Source organism: Carlito syrichta, unplaced genomic scaffold (assembly GCF_000164805.1).
Source record: "Carlito syrichta isolate Samal-C Ts95f unplaced genomic scaffold, Tarsius_syrichta-2.0.1 Scaffold315832, whole genome shotgun sequence".
In the NCBI taxonomy this organism is placed as follows: Eukaryota; Metazoa; Chordata; class Mammalia; order Primates; family Tarsiidae; genus Carlito; species Carlito syrichta.
Genome location: NW_007259928.1, coordinates 157891 through 177160, shown reverse-complemented (window position 1 = coordinate 177160; position 19270 = coordinate 157891). Strand labels below are relative to the sequence as shown.

Below are 19270 nucleotides of genomic sequence, written 5' to 3'. Positions count from 1 at the left end.
AACTCAAAAAAAAAAAAATATACACACACACACATTATAGGAACACATGTATAGGCAATGTAACTTCACAGAAAGGAAAGAAATGAAATGATGACCAGGCAGGTTCATCATTACCTTGGGGGCAGGGAGGTGCAAACGTTGGGGGGGAGGGGAGGAATGTGAGGTTGGATGTAGCTAGCTGTCAAGTTCCTAGCCTTTGATCTGGGGGTTAAGTTAAGAGATGCTGATTACAAATTAAAGGTAACCAATTACCTAGGCAAATAAAGCAAGTATGCCATGTTTTAAGGATGATGTTTAATCCAAGTCTATGACTTTGGCAAAGAAAGACATGTTAATGGACTTAGCAGAATTGAGAAAGCCGAATCCTAAGCCAGCAGCAGAGAACAATCTTATTTAATGTTATTTACTAAAACAAGACAAAAAATAAACAACAACAAAAAACTTCAATAAGTTCTGCAAGTGGCAGTACTAGTTTTCTCTAAAGTGAGGGTGAGACAGGGTAAGTTAAAATAAACAGAATGAGCTGGGTGTGGTGGCTCGGCCCGTAATCCCAGCAATTTGGGAGGCCAAGGCGAAAGGATTGCCTGAACCTGGGGGTTCGTGACCAGCCTGGGCAACTTGGGGAGATCTCGGCTCTACAATAAATCAAAAAAAATAAGTCGGGCGTGGTGGCGCATGCCTGTAGCCCCAGCTGCTTGGAAGGTTGTAGTGGAAGCGTCACCTAAGCCCAGTAGGTCGAGGCTGTGGTGGCTGTGAGTGTGTCACTGCACTCCAGTCCGGGCAACAGAGTGAGACTCCAACTCAAAAAACAAACAAACAAAAAACCAGAATGGCCTGAAAGCTGTTTAAGAATTGTAAGACCCCTGAGTCTTCCCAAATCCTGCAGACTACAGGTTCACTTTGTGGAGAGGCAAAAGAGAGGCTCTCGGACTCAGATACCAGGCAAAGCTGACAAAGGCACTAGAGCAAACAGGGCCACTACATGAACACAGGCACGCTGAGTGCACAGAGCCTTGCCATCTTCCCAAAGCCTGGCATTCTGGCTTTATCCTTCATGGACAAAGAGATTTTATCTTCATGGAGGAGTCGGGAAGTCTTCTCTTGGAAAAACCCGACCAGCCCAAGAGCAAAGACCTAAAGATACTGAGCCTAGGGATTTTCTTATAAATGAGAAATCAGTTCCACCTACAGGGAACCGCAGAAATGACAAGTCCTCCCATGTCCTCAGAGCTTCCATGACCTTTTGAGGCTCTCGCCTTAAAACATGGATAGACTACAGATGACCAAGGTTTACATCTATGAAATCTAACATGACAGACAGACCAAAATAGCCCCCCAAAAGCAACTTGGATAAAGTAGATATTATGCAGAAGAGACTCGGAGAATAAATAAAAATGAAAATCTTCAATCAGTACCATCAGAGATATGAGATGATATGGATCCAGGAAAGATGAAAACAATAGAATACTATTTATTAATTTTTTTTTTAAGCAATGGGGTCTTGTTTTTTTTTGGTCCAGGTTTGAATGTGGTGGCATGATCATAGCTTGCTGTAGCCTCTAACTCCTAACTCCTGAGTTCAAACTATCCTCCCATCTCAGCCTCCTGAGTAGCTAGGACTCCAGGCACATGCCATTATGCCTGGCTTGTTTATGAATTTTAATAAGTAACACATAGAGGAAAAGATAAAATAGCTCTTTGAAATTAGAAACATGATAACAAAAATGAAAAGCACCATTGACCAGAAATGAAGGATATTTTTCCAGATTGCAATAGTCCACAGAGTTCCCAAGACAATGAATGAATATAGACCTCCAAGCACCCTGGGCAAAAAGAAAACTTGTCAAATTTCCAGAGGACAAAACCAGGCACAAAGACTCAATAATCAAAAGAGCTTATGACTTTATTTATTTACTTGAGTTTCAGTCTCACTCTGTCGCCCAGGCTGGAGGGCAGTGGCATGTTCCTGATCACCACAGCCTCAACCTACTGGGCTTAGTTGAGGCTTCCGCCTCAGCCTTCCAAGCAGCTGGAACTACAGGCAAGTGCCACCACGCCCGGCTAACTTTTTGATTTATTGTAGAGATGATGTCTTGCCAAGTTGCCCAAGCTGGTCTTGAACCCATGGGCTCAGGCAATCCTCTCACCTCAGCCTCCCAAAGTGCTGGGATTATAGGCGTGAGCCACTGCACCCAGCCTGCTTATGACTTCTTAAGGCAATTCTGGAAACTAAAAGACAATGGAAAATTTCTTTCAATGTTCTATAGAAGAGTTATTTCTAAACTAAATATCCATACTCAACCTACTTATCAATGTATGGGAAGGTAAAGACACTTTCAGATAAAGACATTTTCAGTTTCAAAACTTTACTTTCCACATACCTTTCTCAGAAAGCTATTGGAGACTGATTCCTAAAACAAGGAAGTAAACCAAGAAAGAGAAAGACACAGGGCAAACAAATAAATAAACAAGTCATTCAACATTGGAAAACAACAGAAGGAACTCTCAGATTTATGATGAAGAGTGCAAAAAGGACAAGAATCCAGACTGGAGGAGGCCAAAACATTCCACCTCAGATAAGAAGAAACTGATAAGACGACCCGTATCAATAAACATCTTGAGGGGAGACTGAGAGGAACTAGCAGAGAATTGGGATTGACTTCTTTTTTTTTGAGTCAGCGTCTCACTCCGTCGCCCAGTCTGGAGTGCAGTGGCACGCTCATGGCCACCACAGCCTCAACCTGCGGGGCTCCGGCGATCCTTCCGCCTCAGTCTTCCAAGTAGCTGGAACCACAGGCAAGTGCCACCATGTCCAGCTAATTCTTTGATTTATTGTAGAGACGAGGTCTTGCCATGCTCCTCAGGCCTGGGCTTGAACCCCCGAGCTCAGGCAATCCTCTCGCCTCGGCCTCCCAAAGTGCTGGAATGACAGGCTTGAGCCACCGAGTTCGGCCTAGGGGTTGACTTCTGATATGCACAAAGAAAACAAAAAAACTGGAAACAGGACAATTATTAACTCTAGAGAAAAAAAGGGTACGAATGAAAAAAGGGTATGAATGAAAGCACTTGGTTAAATTCTAGCTAGCATATATAGTTACAGTAATACAAACACTGAATACTGATTTTTAAAAATCATGAGATATTAATGGTATGGGGCTATGAGTGGGGAGCTAGGGAAGAAAAAGAGCTAACTTCATCTTTCATGTAGAAAGTCGATGGCTAACGATAAAAAAATCAAGAGGTGGCAATGCAAGCATGTTATTTTGCCATATGGAGGTAAATATCGCAAAGAAAGGGAAATCTGGGGTTCTTAAAAATAAAAAAAAAGGGAAATTGTAAATCTTGTAGAACCAGTCTGCTCTTTGTATGCATAGTTAAAAGCAAAAGAAAAGAAAATTCTTTAAGAGGGGATCATTTGGAGACCTACTTACCATCTCTCTCTCTCTTTTAAAAAACTCCTCTTTGAAGAATAATTTATATACTATAAAAATTGCCACGATTTTCTTGAATGAGCTTAGATAAATATATGCATTCATCTATGTAATCACCACCTCAATCTAATATCCATCTCTTGATGAGTCAAAGACAAGCTCATTTTCTTTCAAAATGGAAAAAATAACTTTTTTTCATTGAATAAGCTTAAAACAGAGGACCTGGCTTACACTTAGAGGTCACAAACAGCCTCCAAATACTTATCTGTAAATTCAAGAATCTCATTCTGTATAATGAGAGGCTCACAGCACAAGAGGTTAACATGAAGACAACAGAGAGCACAGTGGGCCATGTCTCCCGTCTCCCACTTGCTCCAATGCCTAGGCTCATAGAGCACAAACAATGAGAATTACTCTCATCATTTGACTTATTTTTCACTTTAAAACTTAACTATACTGGCTTGTGCTCTTTGTTGATTCTCTACTTTTTTTTTTTGAGTTGGAGTCTCACTCTGTCGCCCAGACTGGAGTGCAGTGGCCACTCCCGGCCACCGCAGCCTCGGCCTGCAGGGCTCCGGCGATCCTTCCACCTCAGCACGAGTAGCTGGAGCTACAGGTGTGCGCCACCACGTCCAGCTGATTTTCTGATTTATTGTAGAGATGAGGTCTCGCTGCCCAGGCGGGTCTCGAACCCACGGGCTCAGGCAATCCACTCACCTCAGCCTCCCAAAGGCGCGGGATTACAGGCTGAGCCACCGAGCCCAGCTTACTTACTGATTTTCTACCCGTCAATTTTTTTTTTTTTTGAGTTGGAGTCTCACTCTGAAACTTAGGCAGGAGTGCAGTGGCACAGTCTTAATCTACTAGGCTCTGGTGATCCTTCCACCTCAGCCTTCTGAGTAGTTGGGACTACAGGCACATGCCACCACGCTTGGCTAATTTTTAAATTTTTTTTGTAGAGACTAGGTCTCACTATGCTGCCAGGCTGGTCTCGGAACTCCTGGGCTCAAGTGATCCTTCTACCTTGGCCTCCCAAAGAACCACCACACCTGGCTACCCCTATAATAATCAACATTTAAACTTCAGAGAAAATGCTACATATAGGAAAATGGATGTGGCATGCAAATAAAGGAGGAACTGACTAACGCCCAGTGAAACTTCCTTCTTTTTTGTTAGAGAAGATACAAGTCAATACTGAATACTGATCTGTGAATATGATTCTCAGCAAATATGTAACGTGAAACATGAATGAGTGGAAGAGTTTCAATGCTGTTCTGAATGAAGAGACACTGTTCTAGTGAGAAACATTTTCAAAAAGCAAGGGGTGTTCAGGTGTTCCCCAACATATGACAGGGTCACACCCCAATACACCCATCTGATATAGTTTGGATACTTTCCTCCACCAAATCTCATGTTGAAATTTGACCCCCAATGTTGGAGGTGAGGCCTAGTGCAAGGTATCTGAGTCATGGGGCAGATCCTTCATGAATGGCTTGCTGAGTGGCAGTGGGTGAGCTCTCAGCCTACTAGTTCATGAGAGCTGCTTGTTTACAAAAGGGTGGTACTCCTCCCCTCTCTCTTCCTCCCTCCCTGGCCAGGTGATATGCCAGCTCCCCTTCACCTTCTGCCATGAATGAAAGCTTCCTGAGGCCGTCACCAGAAATGGATGCTGGTGCCATGTTTCTTATATAGCCTGCAGTACTGTGAGCCAAAGAAACCTATTTTCTTCATAAACTACTCAGCCTCAAACATTCCTTTATAGCAGCACAAATGGACTATAAGACTCCACTGTAAGCTGAAAATACTGTAAGTCGAAAATGCAATTAATACACCTAGCCTACCAAACATCATAGCTAGCCTCACCTACCTTAGACATGCTCAGAGCACTGACAGCCTATAGCTGGGCAAAATCATCTTGACACAACACCTATTTTATAATAAAGTACTGAATATCTCATGTAATTGATTGAGTACTGTACTGAAAACGCAAGCCAGAATGGTGGTATGGGCACCTGAAGTATGGTTTCTACTAAGTATTGCTTTTGCACCACTGTAAAGTTGAAAAATCATATGTCAAATCATCACTAAGTCAGGACAGTCTGCAGTTCCAGGAGGAACATTTCAGTCTAACGTTCCTACTCTAGAAATCACATTTTTTTCTCTTGATATAAGCACTCAAGCTATGGTGCCTGCCACATTGTTGGTACAGAGAAGCCTTTCTGTCATGATCACCTATAGTTTTTTTTTTTTTTTTTGAGTTGGAGTCTCACTCTGTCGCCCAGACTGGAGTGCAGTGGCCACTCCCGGCCACCGCAGCCTCGACCTGCTGGGCTCCAGCAATCCTTCTGCCTCAGCCTTCCAAGTAGCTGGAACTACAGGTGCGAGCTACCATGCCCGGCTCATTTTGATTTTATTGTAGAGATGAGGTCTCACCAAGTTGCCCAGGTGGGTCTCGAACCCGCAGGCTCAGGCAATCCACTCACCTCAGCCTCCCAAAGGCACGGGATTACAGGCTGAGCCACCGAGCCTGGCTATAGTTTTTTTTCGAGTGGGGGTCTCTGTCACCTAGCCTGGAGTGTGTTGGCACGATCATGGCATAATCATGGTTCACTGTAACCTCGACCTCCTGGACTCGGGCAATCCTTTTGCCTCAGCCTCCCGAGTAGCTGGGGCTATAGATATGTGCCACCATGCCCTGCTAATTTATTTTATTTTATTTTTAAATATCTCATGTAATTGATTGAGTACTATACTGAAATTGCAAACCAGGATGGTGGTATGGGCACCGAAGGTATGGTTTCTATTGAGTAACTATTGTCTCACTCTGTCGGCCAGGCTGGAGTGCAGTAGCACGCTCATGGCCACCATAGCCTCGATCTACTGGGCTCAGGCAATCCTTCTGACTCAGCCTTCCAAGTAACTGGAACTTGAAGCGCGTGCTACCACACCCAGCTAATTTTTTATTTATTGCAGAGATGAGGTCTGCCAAGTTGCCCAGGCAATCCTCTCACCTTGGCCTCCCAAAGTGCTGGGATTATAGGTGTGAGTCACTGCACCTGGCATTTTTTAGTTTTTTATAGAGAGAAGATTTCATTATGTTGCCCAGGCTGGTCTCAACCTCCTGGGTTCAAGCAGTACTTCCACCGTGGCCTCTCAATGTGTGGGGATTACAGGTGTGAGCCACTGTGCACATCCTATTAACAATTTAAATAATTATCCCTGTTACACTATCTAGTGACTAGAAAATCTTGTCCAGACCGGGTGTAGTGGCTCATGCCTCTAATCCTGGCACTTTGGGAGGCAGAGGCAAGAGGACTGCCCAAGCCCGGGATTTGAGACCAGCCTGGGCAACCTGTGAAACCTTGTCTCTACAATAAATCAAGAAAAATTAGCTGGGCATGGTGTTATGCATCTATAGTTCCAGCTACTTGGAAGGCTGAGGAGGAAGGATAGCCTGAACCCAGCAGGTCGAGGCTGTGATAGCCGTGAGTGTGCCACTGCGCTCCAGCCTGGGCAACAGAGAGTCTGACTCGAAAAAGTAAATAAATAAATAAAAATAAAAAATAAACCAGGCTGGGCATGGTGGCTCAAGCCTGTAATCCCAGCACTTTGGGAGATTTAGCCGGGCATGGTAGCGCACACCTGTAGTTCTGGCTACTTGGAAGGCTGAGGCGGAAGAATCATCTGAGCCCAGTAAGTCAAAGCTGGGGTGACTGTGAGCATGACACTGCACTCCAGCCTGGGCAATGGAGTGAGACTCCAAAAAAAAAAAAAAAGACGGACGTGGTGGCTCACGCCTGTAATCCCAGCACTTTGGGAGGTGAAGGCGAGAGGTTTTCCTGAGTCCAGGGGTTTGAGACCAGCCTGGGCAACTTGGCGAGACCTCATCTCTGCAATAAATCAAAAAATTGGCTGGGCGTGATGGAGCAGGGCTGTGGTTCCAGCTACTTGGAAGGCTGAGGTGGAAGGATTGTCTGAGCCCAGCAGGTCAAGGCTGTGGTGGTCGGGAGTGTGCCACTGCATTCCCCCCTGGGCGACTGAGACTCTGACTCAAAAAAAAAAAATCTTGTCCAGCTGACATTCCCTGGCCTTCACCAGCTGCTCTCCTATGCCCCTACCTCCTGTCATCCCAGCGCTCAGGTGGCTGGTTACCTGACATTGTGGGGTTGCTTGTCACAGGACAGCACCGTGTTTGCAATGGATTGCTGCAGGTGCTGCCGCTGCCTTCTCAGGACTTGCTGGAAGTCATCTTCTAGGGTCTGCACTACATAACGCAGAAAAAGGACTCGCCCGGGCAGAGTCTGTCCCTGTAGGAAAAAGCATGAGAAGTCAGTCCTTCTTCTCAATTTCCTGGATGGCAGTGACATTGGGCCCTCATGAATACTAAGTCCCGGAAAAGGCCAGGAGTCAACAAGTGTCTGCCTTTAAAAGAGAGGCTCCAGGGAAAGAGCCAGTATGAGAGGGAACCCCCCAAAGCCAGGAATTCCCTTTTGGAGGGCAGGCCCCTCGAAGTGAGTCTTCTAGAAACCCATCAGCATCAGTGTACCAGTTAGCATTGTTGTGAGAGGCTGCGTTGGGCTTCCGTGATTTTTTTTTTTGAGACCCTTTCAGTGCATTTGCCCATTTCATGATGGAAGATTTACGAGTACACCTGCCACCCGCACTGAGTGTTCAGCAGTTTTTGACTAAAAACAGCATGATGCCTGTACCGCACCCTTCCTATTCACCTGATCTCTCTCCAAGCAACTTTGTTTCCCCAGATGAACAAAGTCCTCAGAGGGAAACATTTTGCTGATGTGGGAGAGGTGAAACAAAAAACTGCAGAAGCACTAAAAGGCATACAAATTTTAACTGTTTTTGAGCCGTGGAAAATGCATCTTGATAGGTATATTGCATCAAACGGAGAGTATTTTGAAGGTGACTGAAGTTTAAACATGTTAGAATACACAACTTTTAATAAAGAAATTCCAGGATTTTGGGGGGGTCCCCCTTGTCATTTGGGTCATTACAAAAGAGAACAAACAGAGCAACTGTTAAAAGAATCAATACCCACCCGGGCCTGGTGGCTCAGCCTGTAATCTCGAGCCTTTGGGAGGCTGAGGTGAGTGTATTGCCTGAGCCTGCGGGTTTGAGACCTGCCTGGGCAACTTGGCGAGACCTCATCTCTACAATAAAAATAAAAAATTAGCCAGGCGTGGTAGCGTGCGCCTGTAGTTCCAGCTACTTGGAAGGCTGAGGCGGAAGGATCACCGGAGCCCAGCAGGTCAAGGCTGCGGTGGCTGGGAGTGGCCATTGCACTTCAGTCTGGGTGACAGAGTGAGACTCCAACTCAAAAAAAAAAAAAAGAATCATAACCTATAGGATCTCAGAAACCATTTGTTTCTAAGGATTGCTACTTATTTAAAAGATCTAAAGCCAGGCTCAGGGCTCAGCCTGTAATCCCACGCCTTTGGGAGGCTGAGGTGAGTGGATTGCCTGAGCCCCCGGGTTCGAGACCCGCCTGGGCAACTTGGTGAGACCTCATCTCTACCATAAATCAAAAAATTAGCCGGGCATAGTAGCACACGACTGTAGTTCCAGCTACTTGGAAGGCTGAGGCTGAAGGATCGCCGGGGCCCAGCAGGTCGAGGCTGCGGTGGCCGGGAGTGTGCCACTGCCCTCCAGCCTGGGCGACAGAATGAAACGCCAACTCAAAAAAAAATTTTTTTTAAATAAAAATAAAAAAAAGATCTAGGCCTCTGCAGATAATTAGAATCTCCTAACAGTCAGGCTGTAATCATTGGTCTGCTGGAGTCTCTAGGACTGCAGACCATCTGATTTGAAGAAACAGCTATGAGAAGTCAGTTTCTCCCTCTCAGGGAGACTAACAACCTCAGGATAAACCCGAAACTGTGGATAGCAGAACAAAGAGAAACTGGTTCTTTAATAACTCTGCTGAACCGCTAGATCAACGACTATGACGCCCACCCAACTCTGAACTTCCAGTAACGTGAGCGGATTCACATCCTTCTACACTGTGGAAGCGGATCTGAATCAGGCATTCTGCTAACAGGCGAACTGATCCTAACACACAAGTAAACAGGGTGGCCTTTGGTGGCACACAGACCTTAGGTTTTAAACCCAGTTCCATCCTTTATTTAACTTATCTTATTTAACCCCTCTGTGTCCTAGTGTCTTTATGATTTACATGGGAATCATTCTAAGTTTATAGCTTAAGTACTTGTCACATAGCAGACAGGAACGCACAATTTACTAGGAGATAAATGCTGGGAGCTCCAGAGCTCAGGCTTCAAACTTTAAAGAACAGGAAGGCACCCCAGTGTCTCTGGACTAGGTGGGGACTCTCAAACTCCAGGGGGCAGGCATATTTTCTGGGAACATAAACTCATGGACCAGGATGCGATTCAGTCAGCAGGAAACGGAATGGCCAATCTAAGCACATATCATTTCTTTCTTTTTTTGGGAGGCAGTAACAATAACATATCTTTGCCTGCCAAAGGTGCATATATTTTCCTCTAATCCTTAATAATTGATGCACCTTTTTTTTAGTCAGGGTCTCACTCTGTTGCCCAGACTGCAGGGCGGTGGTACTGTCACGACTCACTTCAGCCTCAACCTCCTTGGCTCAGGGGATCTTTTTTCTTTTTTTTTGAGTTGGAGTCTCACTCTGTCACCCAGACTGGAGTGCAGTGGCCGCTCCCGGCCACCGCAGCCTCGACCTGCTGGGCTCCGGGGATCCTTCTGCCTCAGCCTTCCAAGTAGCTGGAACTACAGGCACGCGCTACCATGCCCAGCTAATTTTTGATTTATCGTAGAGATGAGGTCTCGCCAAGTTGCCCAGACGGGTCTCAAACCCGTGGGCTCAGGCAATCCACTCACCTCAGCCTCCCCAAGCGAGGGATTACAGGCTGAGACACCGAGCCCGGCTAGGGGATCCTTCTACCTTAGCCTCCCGTGTAGCTAGGGCTACAGGTAAGCGCCCTAGCCAATGTTCTGTTTTGTTCCATAGTGATGAGGTCTCACTGTGTTGCCCAGGCTTGTCTCAACTCCTGAGCTCAAGTGATCCTCTAGTCTCCCCAAATTTCTGAAATTACTGGCATGAACCACCATACCCGGCCCCTTTGCCATTTCTTGAAAGGCAGTTCTGATGGTAATTAACTCACTCAGCTTTTGATTATCTGAAAAAGTCTTATTTTAGCCCTTATTTTTGTAGGAGTTTTGTGGGATATAGTATTCTTGGCTGACTATTCTTTTAGAACTTTGTATATATCATCACACTACCTTCTGGCCTGCAAGGTTCTGCTGGGAATCTACTGATAATCTCATAGAAGCCTCCTTGTAGGGGAGGGGAACTTTAAAAACCCCTGGAATTGATTTACACAAAATAGTGTATTTATTCTAACATGTGTAAACTTCAGTCACCTTCAAAGTACTATCTGGTGGATGCAATATACCTATCGAGGCTCTTTTTCATTGCTCTTAACAGTTTTGAACTCATCCATTTTGATGCTTTTGGGTGTGTTTGTCGTTTTTTGTTTCACCTCTTCCACATCAGCAAAATGTTTCCCTTGGAGGACTTTGAGCATCCAGGCAAACAAAAAAAGTTGCTCAGAGTGAAAAGGGGTGAACAGGAAGGGTGGGGCATAGGGGTTATGCTGTTTCTGGTCAAAAACTGCAACACAGCGTGGTGTGGGCAGGTTGTCCATGGAAATCACCCATCATGAAATGGACAAATATACCAAATCTCAAAAAAAAAAATTCACTGAAGCTGAACGCAGCCTCTCACAACAATGCTAGCTGGCATACTGATGTTGATGGGTTCCTAGAACACTTATCTAGTGAGGGAAGCCTGTCTTACAAGGGGCCTGCCGTCCAAAAGATAATTGGTCTGCTTGATGGTGTCCTGTAAGTCCCTTAGGCTCTCTTCTTTTTTTTTTTGACTTGGAGTCTCACTCTGTCGCCCAGACCGGAGTGCAGTGGCTGCTCCCGGCCACCGCAGCCTCGACCTGCTGGGCTCCGGCGATCCTTCCGCCTCAGCCTTCCAAGTAGCTACAGGCGCATGCTACCATACCCGGCTAATTTTTTATTTATTGTAGAGATGAGGTCTCGCCAAGTTGCCCAGGCAGGTCTCGAACCCGCGGGCTCAGGCAATCTGCTCACCTCAGCCTCCCAAAGTGCTGAGATTACAGGCTGAGCTACTGGGCCCGGCCCTTTTTTTTTTTTTTTTTGAGTTGGAGTCTCACTCTGTCTTGCAGACTGGAGCGCAGCGGCCACTCCCGGCCACCGCAGCCTCGACCTGCCGGGCTCCAGAGATCCTTCTGTCTCAGCTTTCCAAGTAGCTGGAACTACAGGCATGCACTACCACGCCCGGCAAATTTTTTGATTTATTGTAGAGATGAGGGCTCACCAATTTGCCCAGGCAGGTCTCACACCCGCGGGCTCAGGCAATCCACTCACCTCAGCCTCCCAAGGCGCGGGATTACAGACTGAGCCACTGAACCCGGCTCTCTGAGGATCATTAAGACAGTTATTTTAAATTCTTGGTCAGTTCTGAGATCTGCAAGATCTCTTTTGAGTTTTGTTTTGGCAGCTTTACTTTATTTGCTTTTGTTTTTCTCTTTGCTCCTTTTGGGTTGGTTTCTAGAATTTTATTCTAAATTGTTGACTGGGCCATGTTTTTTTTTTTTTTGGTATCCCTTGAGATCTTGTATTGAGGTCTAGGCACTTGGAAAAATAATCACATTTCTCAGTCTTTATGGATGTGTTCTTGCAGCAGAAGATCTTCATCCACTACTTGGCTAGAGATTCCCAACCTCCAGATCTTTTCTGGTGATGTGTCTGCTTTATATTTGTGCATGTATTTTACTCTTGAAACAATCTTTTTTTAACTTTGGAGACAGGGTCTCACTATGATGCCTAGGTTGGTCTCAAATTCCTGGGCTCACGCAATCCTCCCACCTCAGCCTCCTGAGTAGCTGGGATTATAGGTGAGAGCCACAGCGCCTGCCTTGTGATGTACTTTTTTTTTTTGAGTCGTAGTCTCATTCTGTCTCCAAGGCTGGAGTGCAGTGGCATGCTCATGGCCACCAGAGCCTCGACCTGCTGGGTTCAGGCAATTCTTCTGCCTCAGCCTTCCAAGTAGCTGGAATGACAGGTGTGCACCACCACATATGGCTACTTTTTAAATTTATCGTAGAGATGAGGTTTCGACAAATTGCCCAGGCTGGTCTTAAACCACTGAGCTCAGGCAATCATCTCGCCTCCCTCTCCCAAAGTGCTAGGATTATAGGTGTGAGTCACTGTGCCCAGCTGTGATGTACTTTGAACTGTCTTAATTTCCCAAGTGTCTTGCCCTTGATCTCCTGCTCCCCCTGAGACTCTCTGCAGTATTTTTTTTTTTTTTGAGTCAAAGTCTCTCTCCATTGCCCAGGCTGAGGTGCAGTGGCACACTCCCGGCCCCCATAGCCTTGACCTGCTGGGCCCAGGCAATCTTTCCACCTCAGCCTTCCAAGTAGCTGGGACTACAGGTGCGTGCCACCACACCCAGTTAATTTTTTGATGTACTGTAGAGACAAGGTCTCGCCAAGTTGTCCAGGCTGGTCTCGAACCCCTGGGTTTAGGCAATCCTCTTGCCTCAGCCTCCCAAAGTGCTGGGATTATAGGCTTGAGTCACCGTGTCCAGCCTTCTCTGCAATTCTAACATGTTAAAGTGTTTGCCTGTTTCCAGCAGTTTCCACTGTTTGTTAGTGCTCCAAGTTGGCAAGACAGAAACCAGTCCCGTGGGCAGCCCCCAGATAAGCCAGCACATTGGATGTGTGGCCCAGTCTTTCGTTCCTGTCCCAAGGGAGTAGGGGAGGTTTCCTCTCGGTTACATCACGCTATGCTGGGTAGGGGGAGGGACGTGGGCATGCAAAACACCACAGCTTTCCTACCACTTTTGGTTGAGTACCCTCTGGGTTATGTGTTTGCCTGGGCACTCCAGCTCTTACCTGGTCTCTAGAGTTTTCACAAAGATATTCTGGTCCATATATTGTTAAATAAGTGTCTCCATAGGGTAACAAGGGTCTGAAGCTTCCTAGTGCACCATCTTGTTATGTTTCCTAGATTGTTCTTACTTAAAGCCCTCTGTTATTTCACTCCAGTTTGGACTGACTGCTCACTAGGTGTGCTGTTATAATCTTGGGTCTTCTCTTCAATCCTCTCCTGGATTCTTCCCTGGATCCCACATCTCCTTCTGTTTTACAACCTCCTTATTCCTTTGATACAATCCCTCAGGCAATGTCCCTTTAAAAAATAGGATGTGGGATTGTTTGTTCAAATTCCCGCATATCTAAAAATGTCTATTATACTTTTATTTTTTTTTTGAATTGGAGTCTCACTCTGTCACCCAGACTGGAGTACAGTGGCCGCTCCTGGCCACTGCAGCCTTGACCTGGTGGGCTCTGGTGATCTGTCCGCCTCAGCTTTCCGAGTAGCCGGAATTCCAGGCATGCGCTACTACGCCCGGCTGATTTTTTGATTTATTGTAGAGACGAGGTCTCGCCAAGTTGCCCAGGTGGGTCTCGAACCCGCGGGCTCAGGCAATCCACTCACCTCAGCCTCCCAAAGCGCGGGATTACAGGTTGAGCCACCGAGCCCGGTTATTTTACTCTTACACAACTAAAAACTTGGCTGAGTAGAAAATTCTAAGTTGAAAATAATTTGCTTTATCTAGTTGCTGTAGAGTGAACAAGCAAAAAGATGGCAATGAAGTGTGGAGATCCCTAAAGGTCAGACTGTAGAAGACCTTTTTCCTGGAATACCAACTCTGCATTAGCTGTCTTGTTTATTACAGATTGTTCATTTCACGTGACAATGAGTCCTGACTTTTGCCTGAAGGATAGGTAACCTGGCTACTAAACTTTCTGTGCTCAAGAATGAAGAGGAGCCGGGCTCGGTGGTTCAGCATGTAATCCCAGCGCTTTGGGAGGCCGAGGTGAGTAGATTGCCTGAGCTCGCGGGTTCGAGACCCGCCTGGGCAGGTGAGACCTCATCTCTACAATAAATCAAAAAATGAGCCGGGCGTGGTAGCGCGCGCCTGTCGTTCCAGCTACTGGAAGGCTGAGGCGGAAGGATCGCCGGAGCCCCATGGGTCGAGGCTGTGGTGGCCAGGAGCGGCCAATGCACTCCAGTCTGGGTGACACAGTGAGACCCCAGCTCAACAAAAAAAGAATGAAGAGGCTGACTGTTTCATCCACAAACTTTCAATAAATATCTATCTACAGCCCATATCTGACTCCCACCCACTATTATACCTGGTGTTTCTGAGTCCACAACCTCTCTGATGCTCCAAAGCAACGACGTCCCCTTCCTTGGCACAGCCTCTTCTACATGCTTTCTAGCTCACGGCTTTCGCTGCCCAGTTTCATCAGTCATTACTCACAAACTTTCTTTGGGGTTTCCAAATCTTCGTTCAAATCTACTGTCCTTTCCCTTTTCATTTCTGTTCTTTTTTTGAGTCAGAGTCTCACTGTCACCCAGGCTGGAGTGCAGTAGCACACTCACGGCCACCACAGCCTTCACTTCAGGTGCTAAGGGCTCAGGTGATCCTTCTGCTTCACCCTTCCAAGCAGCTGGAACCACAAGTGTGCACCACCACACCTGGCTAATTTTTTGATTTATTGTAGAGATGAGGTCTCGCCAAGTTGCCCAGGCTGGTCTCTAACCCTTGGATTCAGGCAATCCTCTCGCCTCCACCTCCCAAAGTGCTGGGATTACAGACATGAGCCATAGCACCCAGTTTCCCCTTATTTTCACAGCTGTCTCTATTAATTTATTATTTTTCATGGGATCTCAGGAATGAAAAGGTAAAGTGAATGTTCTCAATCTTGAATTGGAGGACAGCAGGTACCATTTGTATAGGATTTTTTTTTGGTGGGGGTGAAGTATCAGAAGGGAATAATGACATAGACTTTATTACCAGATTTGTTGTTACTCTTTCTTTTTTTTTGAGTTGGAGTCTCACTTTGTTGCCCAGACTGAAGTGCAGTGGCCGCTCCCGGCCACCGCAGCCTCGACCTGCTGGGCTCCGGCGATCCTTCCGCCTCAGCCTTCCAAGTAGCCGGAATTACAGGCATGCGCTACCACACCCAGCTGATTTTTTGATTTACTGTAGAGATGAGATCTTGCTACCCAGGCGGGTCTTGAACCCGCGGGCTCAGGCAATCCACTCACCTCAGCCTCCCAAAGGTGCGGGATTACAGGCTGAGCCACCAAGCCCGGCTGTCACTCTTCTTTATAGCTAAAACTTCTGCAAAGAATGTGCCCTCATAATTGTTACCTCTTCCTCCATGACATAGGTGAGAAGTTTCCAGTCCCACTCCACCGTCTTGGCATTGGCAGGATGTAGCCTGAAAGTCAAGTGACATCAATTAGAATTCTGGAGAATGTAGTGGAAGCAGGGCTGGAACCTGGAAGATGGCAGAAGGGAGAAGCTTCCTCTTTCTCTCCACGTTCTTGCCCACCCTCTGGTATCACACCGTGGAGAAATGAGGGTAATGGTCCTTCGCTGTCTTTGCCACCCAGAATCTACTCTTCTTTTGGGAAGCATTGGAACTTCAATTTTATCTCGAAGAAACTCTTTTTTTTTTTTTGAGTTAGAGTCTCACTCTGTCACCCAGGCTGGAGTGCAGGGGCATGCTCACAGCCACTGCAGCCTCAATCTGCTGGGTTCAGGCGATCCTTTCACCTCAGCCTTCCAAATAGCTGGAACCACAGGTGTGTGCCACCACGTCCAGCTAATTTTTTTATTTATTGTAAAGACAAAGTCTTGCCAAGTGGCCCAGGCTGGTCTCGAACCCCTGAGCTCAGGCAATCCTCTCGCTTCAGCCTCCCAAAGTGCTAGGATGACAGGCGTCAGCCCCCACACCTGGCTAGAAACCAACTCTTTGCTACCCTTAGCTAGCTGGCTTTACCTACCAGAACCTCAGGATGAAGCATGTGACTTGTTGAGCCGATTATGATGTTCTACCCCTCAATTCACAGTGATTGGCTCAAGTCTCCTATTAGGCCAATTAAATTCTATAAAACTCAATTTTAGAACTCTTGTGTGACTCTAAGGGAAGTAGCTCCTCTCCCCCGCTGGGAATATCATAAAAGCCTGAGGCTGAGAGGGCTACCATGTGGAGCCTGAAAACAGAACCAAAGCACAGCTGGAAAATGAATCCCGATAACCACTTCTGAACACTGAATCAAGTCACATCTTCTTCCGAGGTTTCCAGTAACATGAGTCATTATATTCTCCTTTACCAGGTGCTAATGTTTGGTTAGAATGGGTTTCCTGTCACTTGCAATCCAAGTAACACTAACATACTAAGTTAGCTTCCCTAATGGTTAGCTGAATAAAGCTTAGGCAAGAGAAAGTGCTCTGAGTTTGGGATCCCTAGAAGACTCGCCAACAGTCAGCTGTAACTACGGTTCATACTGTTGAATTTTCATGAGAAGCATGTAGGCCTCCTTTAGGATATCCACGGTCTCGGAGTCACTAAGCAGGATTTTCTGGATGATGTGAGCCACGATTTCTCTGGGTGGATAATGCTGGGGTGACACAAAGTCCATCAAAAACTGCAGAGTCCCCAGGGGAAAATTTTCTTCAATGGTATTTGCTACCATCCTTAGTCTCCGATGAGGAATGGGTTCCAATTTTTGACCTTTGTTCTGCAGAGACAAAAAGAAAATTAGGATGGGTTTCTCCAGTACACAAAAAGCAAGATTTCTAGAACAGGAGACCACACCTTTGAACTTTTTAACTACTTCAAGCCAATTTTCTTAATATTAAAGACGAAGTATAGATAACAAAAAAATATATAGTTTCATACTGTGGGACTCAGCCACACTTTCTTCCCCTTACACATCTAGTTTAAACAGCATACATCAATGAAGACCAATGGAAAGTAGCATTCCCACTCACGTCTTTTTTTATTTTAAATTATTATTTTTTGTAGAGATAAATGTTGCCCAGGCTGGTCTTGAACTCTTGGGCTCAAGTGATTCTCTCGCCTGGGCCCTCCAAGTGCTGGGATTACAGGCATGGGCCACCACGCCCACCTGACCCCACTAAAGTGTTAAAATGGAACTTCCTCCCCCAGTCCGAGAGTAAGACATTTGGAGGTACTAAAGTGACAAAGAGTATTACTATCTCTGTAATACGGGAGCTGTAATAAGGGCATTAGGAAGGGAAAGGCATAGCAGTTGAAGACAAGAATTTAAATAAGGCCTATCTATGATGAGCCAGACACTCTGGCACTTTACATGTATCATCTCATCCAATGATCCTGTGAGGTATGTTTTAATCTCCATCCTACAGATAGGAAAGCTAAGGCTCAGAAAGGTAAAGTGACTTACACAGTGCCAGCTTTTAAGTGTGTGGCTTATCTTTGAACCCCGATCTAACTCTAAACTAAAGGTAGGGGAGAGTAGGTAAAAGATGAATATTTCTACCTTAATACTTGACCTATCTGTTCACGCATCCAGTCACACTGACCTTATTCTCCAAGGGAAGATATGTGAGCTCACCTCTCTTGTGTCTTTATCCGGTATGAGAGTATGGAAAAAGAGGTGATGAACCGGGGGTCGTAGGAAGTACTTCAGTCTATGCAGGCATGGTCTGTTGTACGACCCACCTGCTGGTGTTTGTGCTTGCACCTGGACAGGCCCAGGGTTGGCAGGTTTGGACAGTAATATCTCTTTTCTGGCTGGAATTTCCATGACAGAGAGCCAAGGAACTTTTTCCAAGGAAGTTTCGGATGGTAGTGACTGTGGACTCGGGGAGCATGGAGCGGAGATATCCATAGGGGTGCCATCGCTCAGGACATCACTCTGGGGAGAGTCAGGCCTGTCTCCTGGTAAGTGAGGCGTGTCTCCCAGTGAGGGTGGCATATCTCCCAGTAAGTGTGGCATATTCCCCCGTAAGTATGGCACATCTGGTGACTGTGGCATGTCTCCTGGTGACAGTGATACATTGCCTGGTAACTGTGGCACATCTTTCAGGTGTGTCACATCTTGTGGATATAGCATGTTTTGAGGTGGGCCGGGTACATCTTGAGGTAGGCCCAGAGAGTCTTGGGGTGGGCGTGGCATATTCTGCCGAGGGCACGGCACATTCTGAGAGCATGGCACATCTTGAGTTAGGGGAGGCAAAGCTTGTAGTTGGTGCTGCTTGGTTTGTGATGGGCATGACAAGGCTCGCGGTGGACATGAGGAGGCTCGTGGTGGACATGGCGAGGCTCTTAGTGGACTTGGCAAGGCTCGCAACGGGCATGGCAAAGCTTGTGGCGGGCAAGGTACATCTTGCCGTGGGCATGGCAAGGGTGCCCTTTGATTGCTGCAGCTACCATTATTGTTTGTTGGGGAGAAGGAGCTAACATCTGAAGACAGCTGCAAGCTCGCCAAGAAGCTGAGGTCACCTTGGAACATGGTTGAGCTACAATTTGGCTCCACTGGATAAACAAAGTCCCTAGTGATGGATGCGGGCAGTGGGGGACCTTCAAACAGGTTTTCTTCCAACAGGTCCAAATCCACAAGGTCATGGTTAATAATTCTCTGTGTGGCAGGCAGAGAGTTTCTGTCCACCCGTCCTTCTGTTGCTTCTTTGCCAGAGAGGCTGGCATAGGTCTGAGGACTGGCTGGCTCCTTCTGGGAAGCAGCGACAGGATCGAAAGTCAAATCAAGAGTGGTGATTGGTCTATTTTCTTCCTCAGTACTTGTCAGGTCAATCACACAGAGTCCACTGCAGTCCTTTGCCCTTGGTCTGGCTTCTCCAGTTAAGTCAATGAAGTCCTGTTGAAGGATTGTGGGAAAAG

The 19270-nt window shown here is 46.4% G+C and overlaps 1 protein-coding gene across 1 annotated transcript in view; it reads right to left on the bottom strand.

Annotated features, from left to right (window-relative positions):
- SIMC1 (SUMO interacting motifs containing 1) overlaps nt 1–18982 on the bottom strand; it is a 35685-nt gene extending 16703 nt beyond the window's left edge. The window contains exons 1-4 of the mRNA XM_021706655.1: nt 17985–18982; nt 16894–17126; nt 15751–15820; nt 7584–7738 (exon numbers count right to left, since the gene is read on the bottom strand). Of these exons, the coding sequence (XP_021562330.1) occupies nt 7584–7738; nt 15751–15820; nt 16894–17126; nt 17985–18884 (1358 nt within the window). The 5' untranslated portion in view covers nt 18885–18982. The remainder of the gene's footprint in view (nt 1–7583; nt 7739–15750; nt 15821–16893; nt 17127–17984) is intronic.
- Nucleotides 18983–19270: the final 288 nt, after the last annotated feature.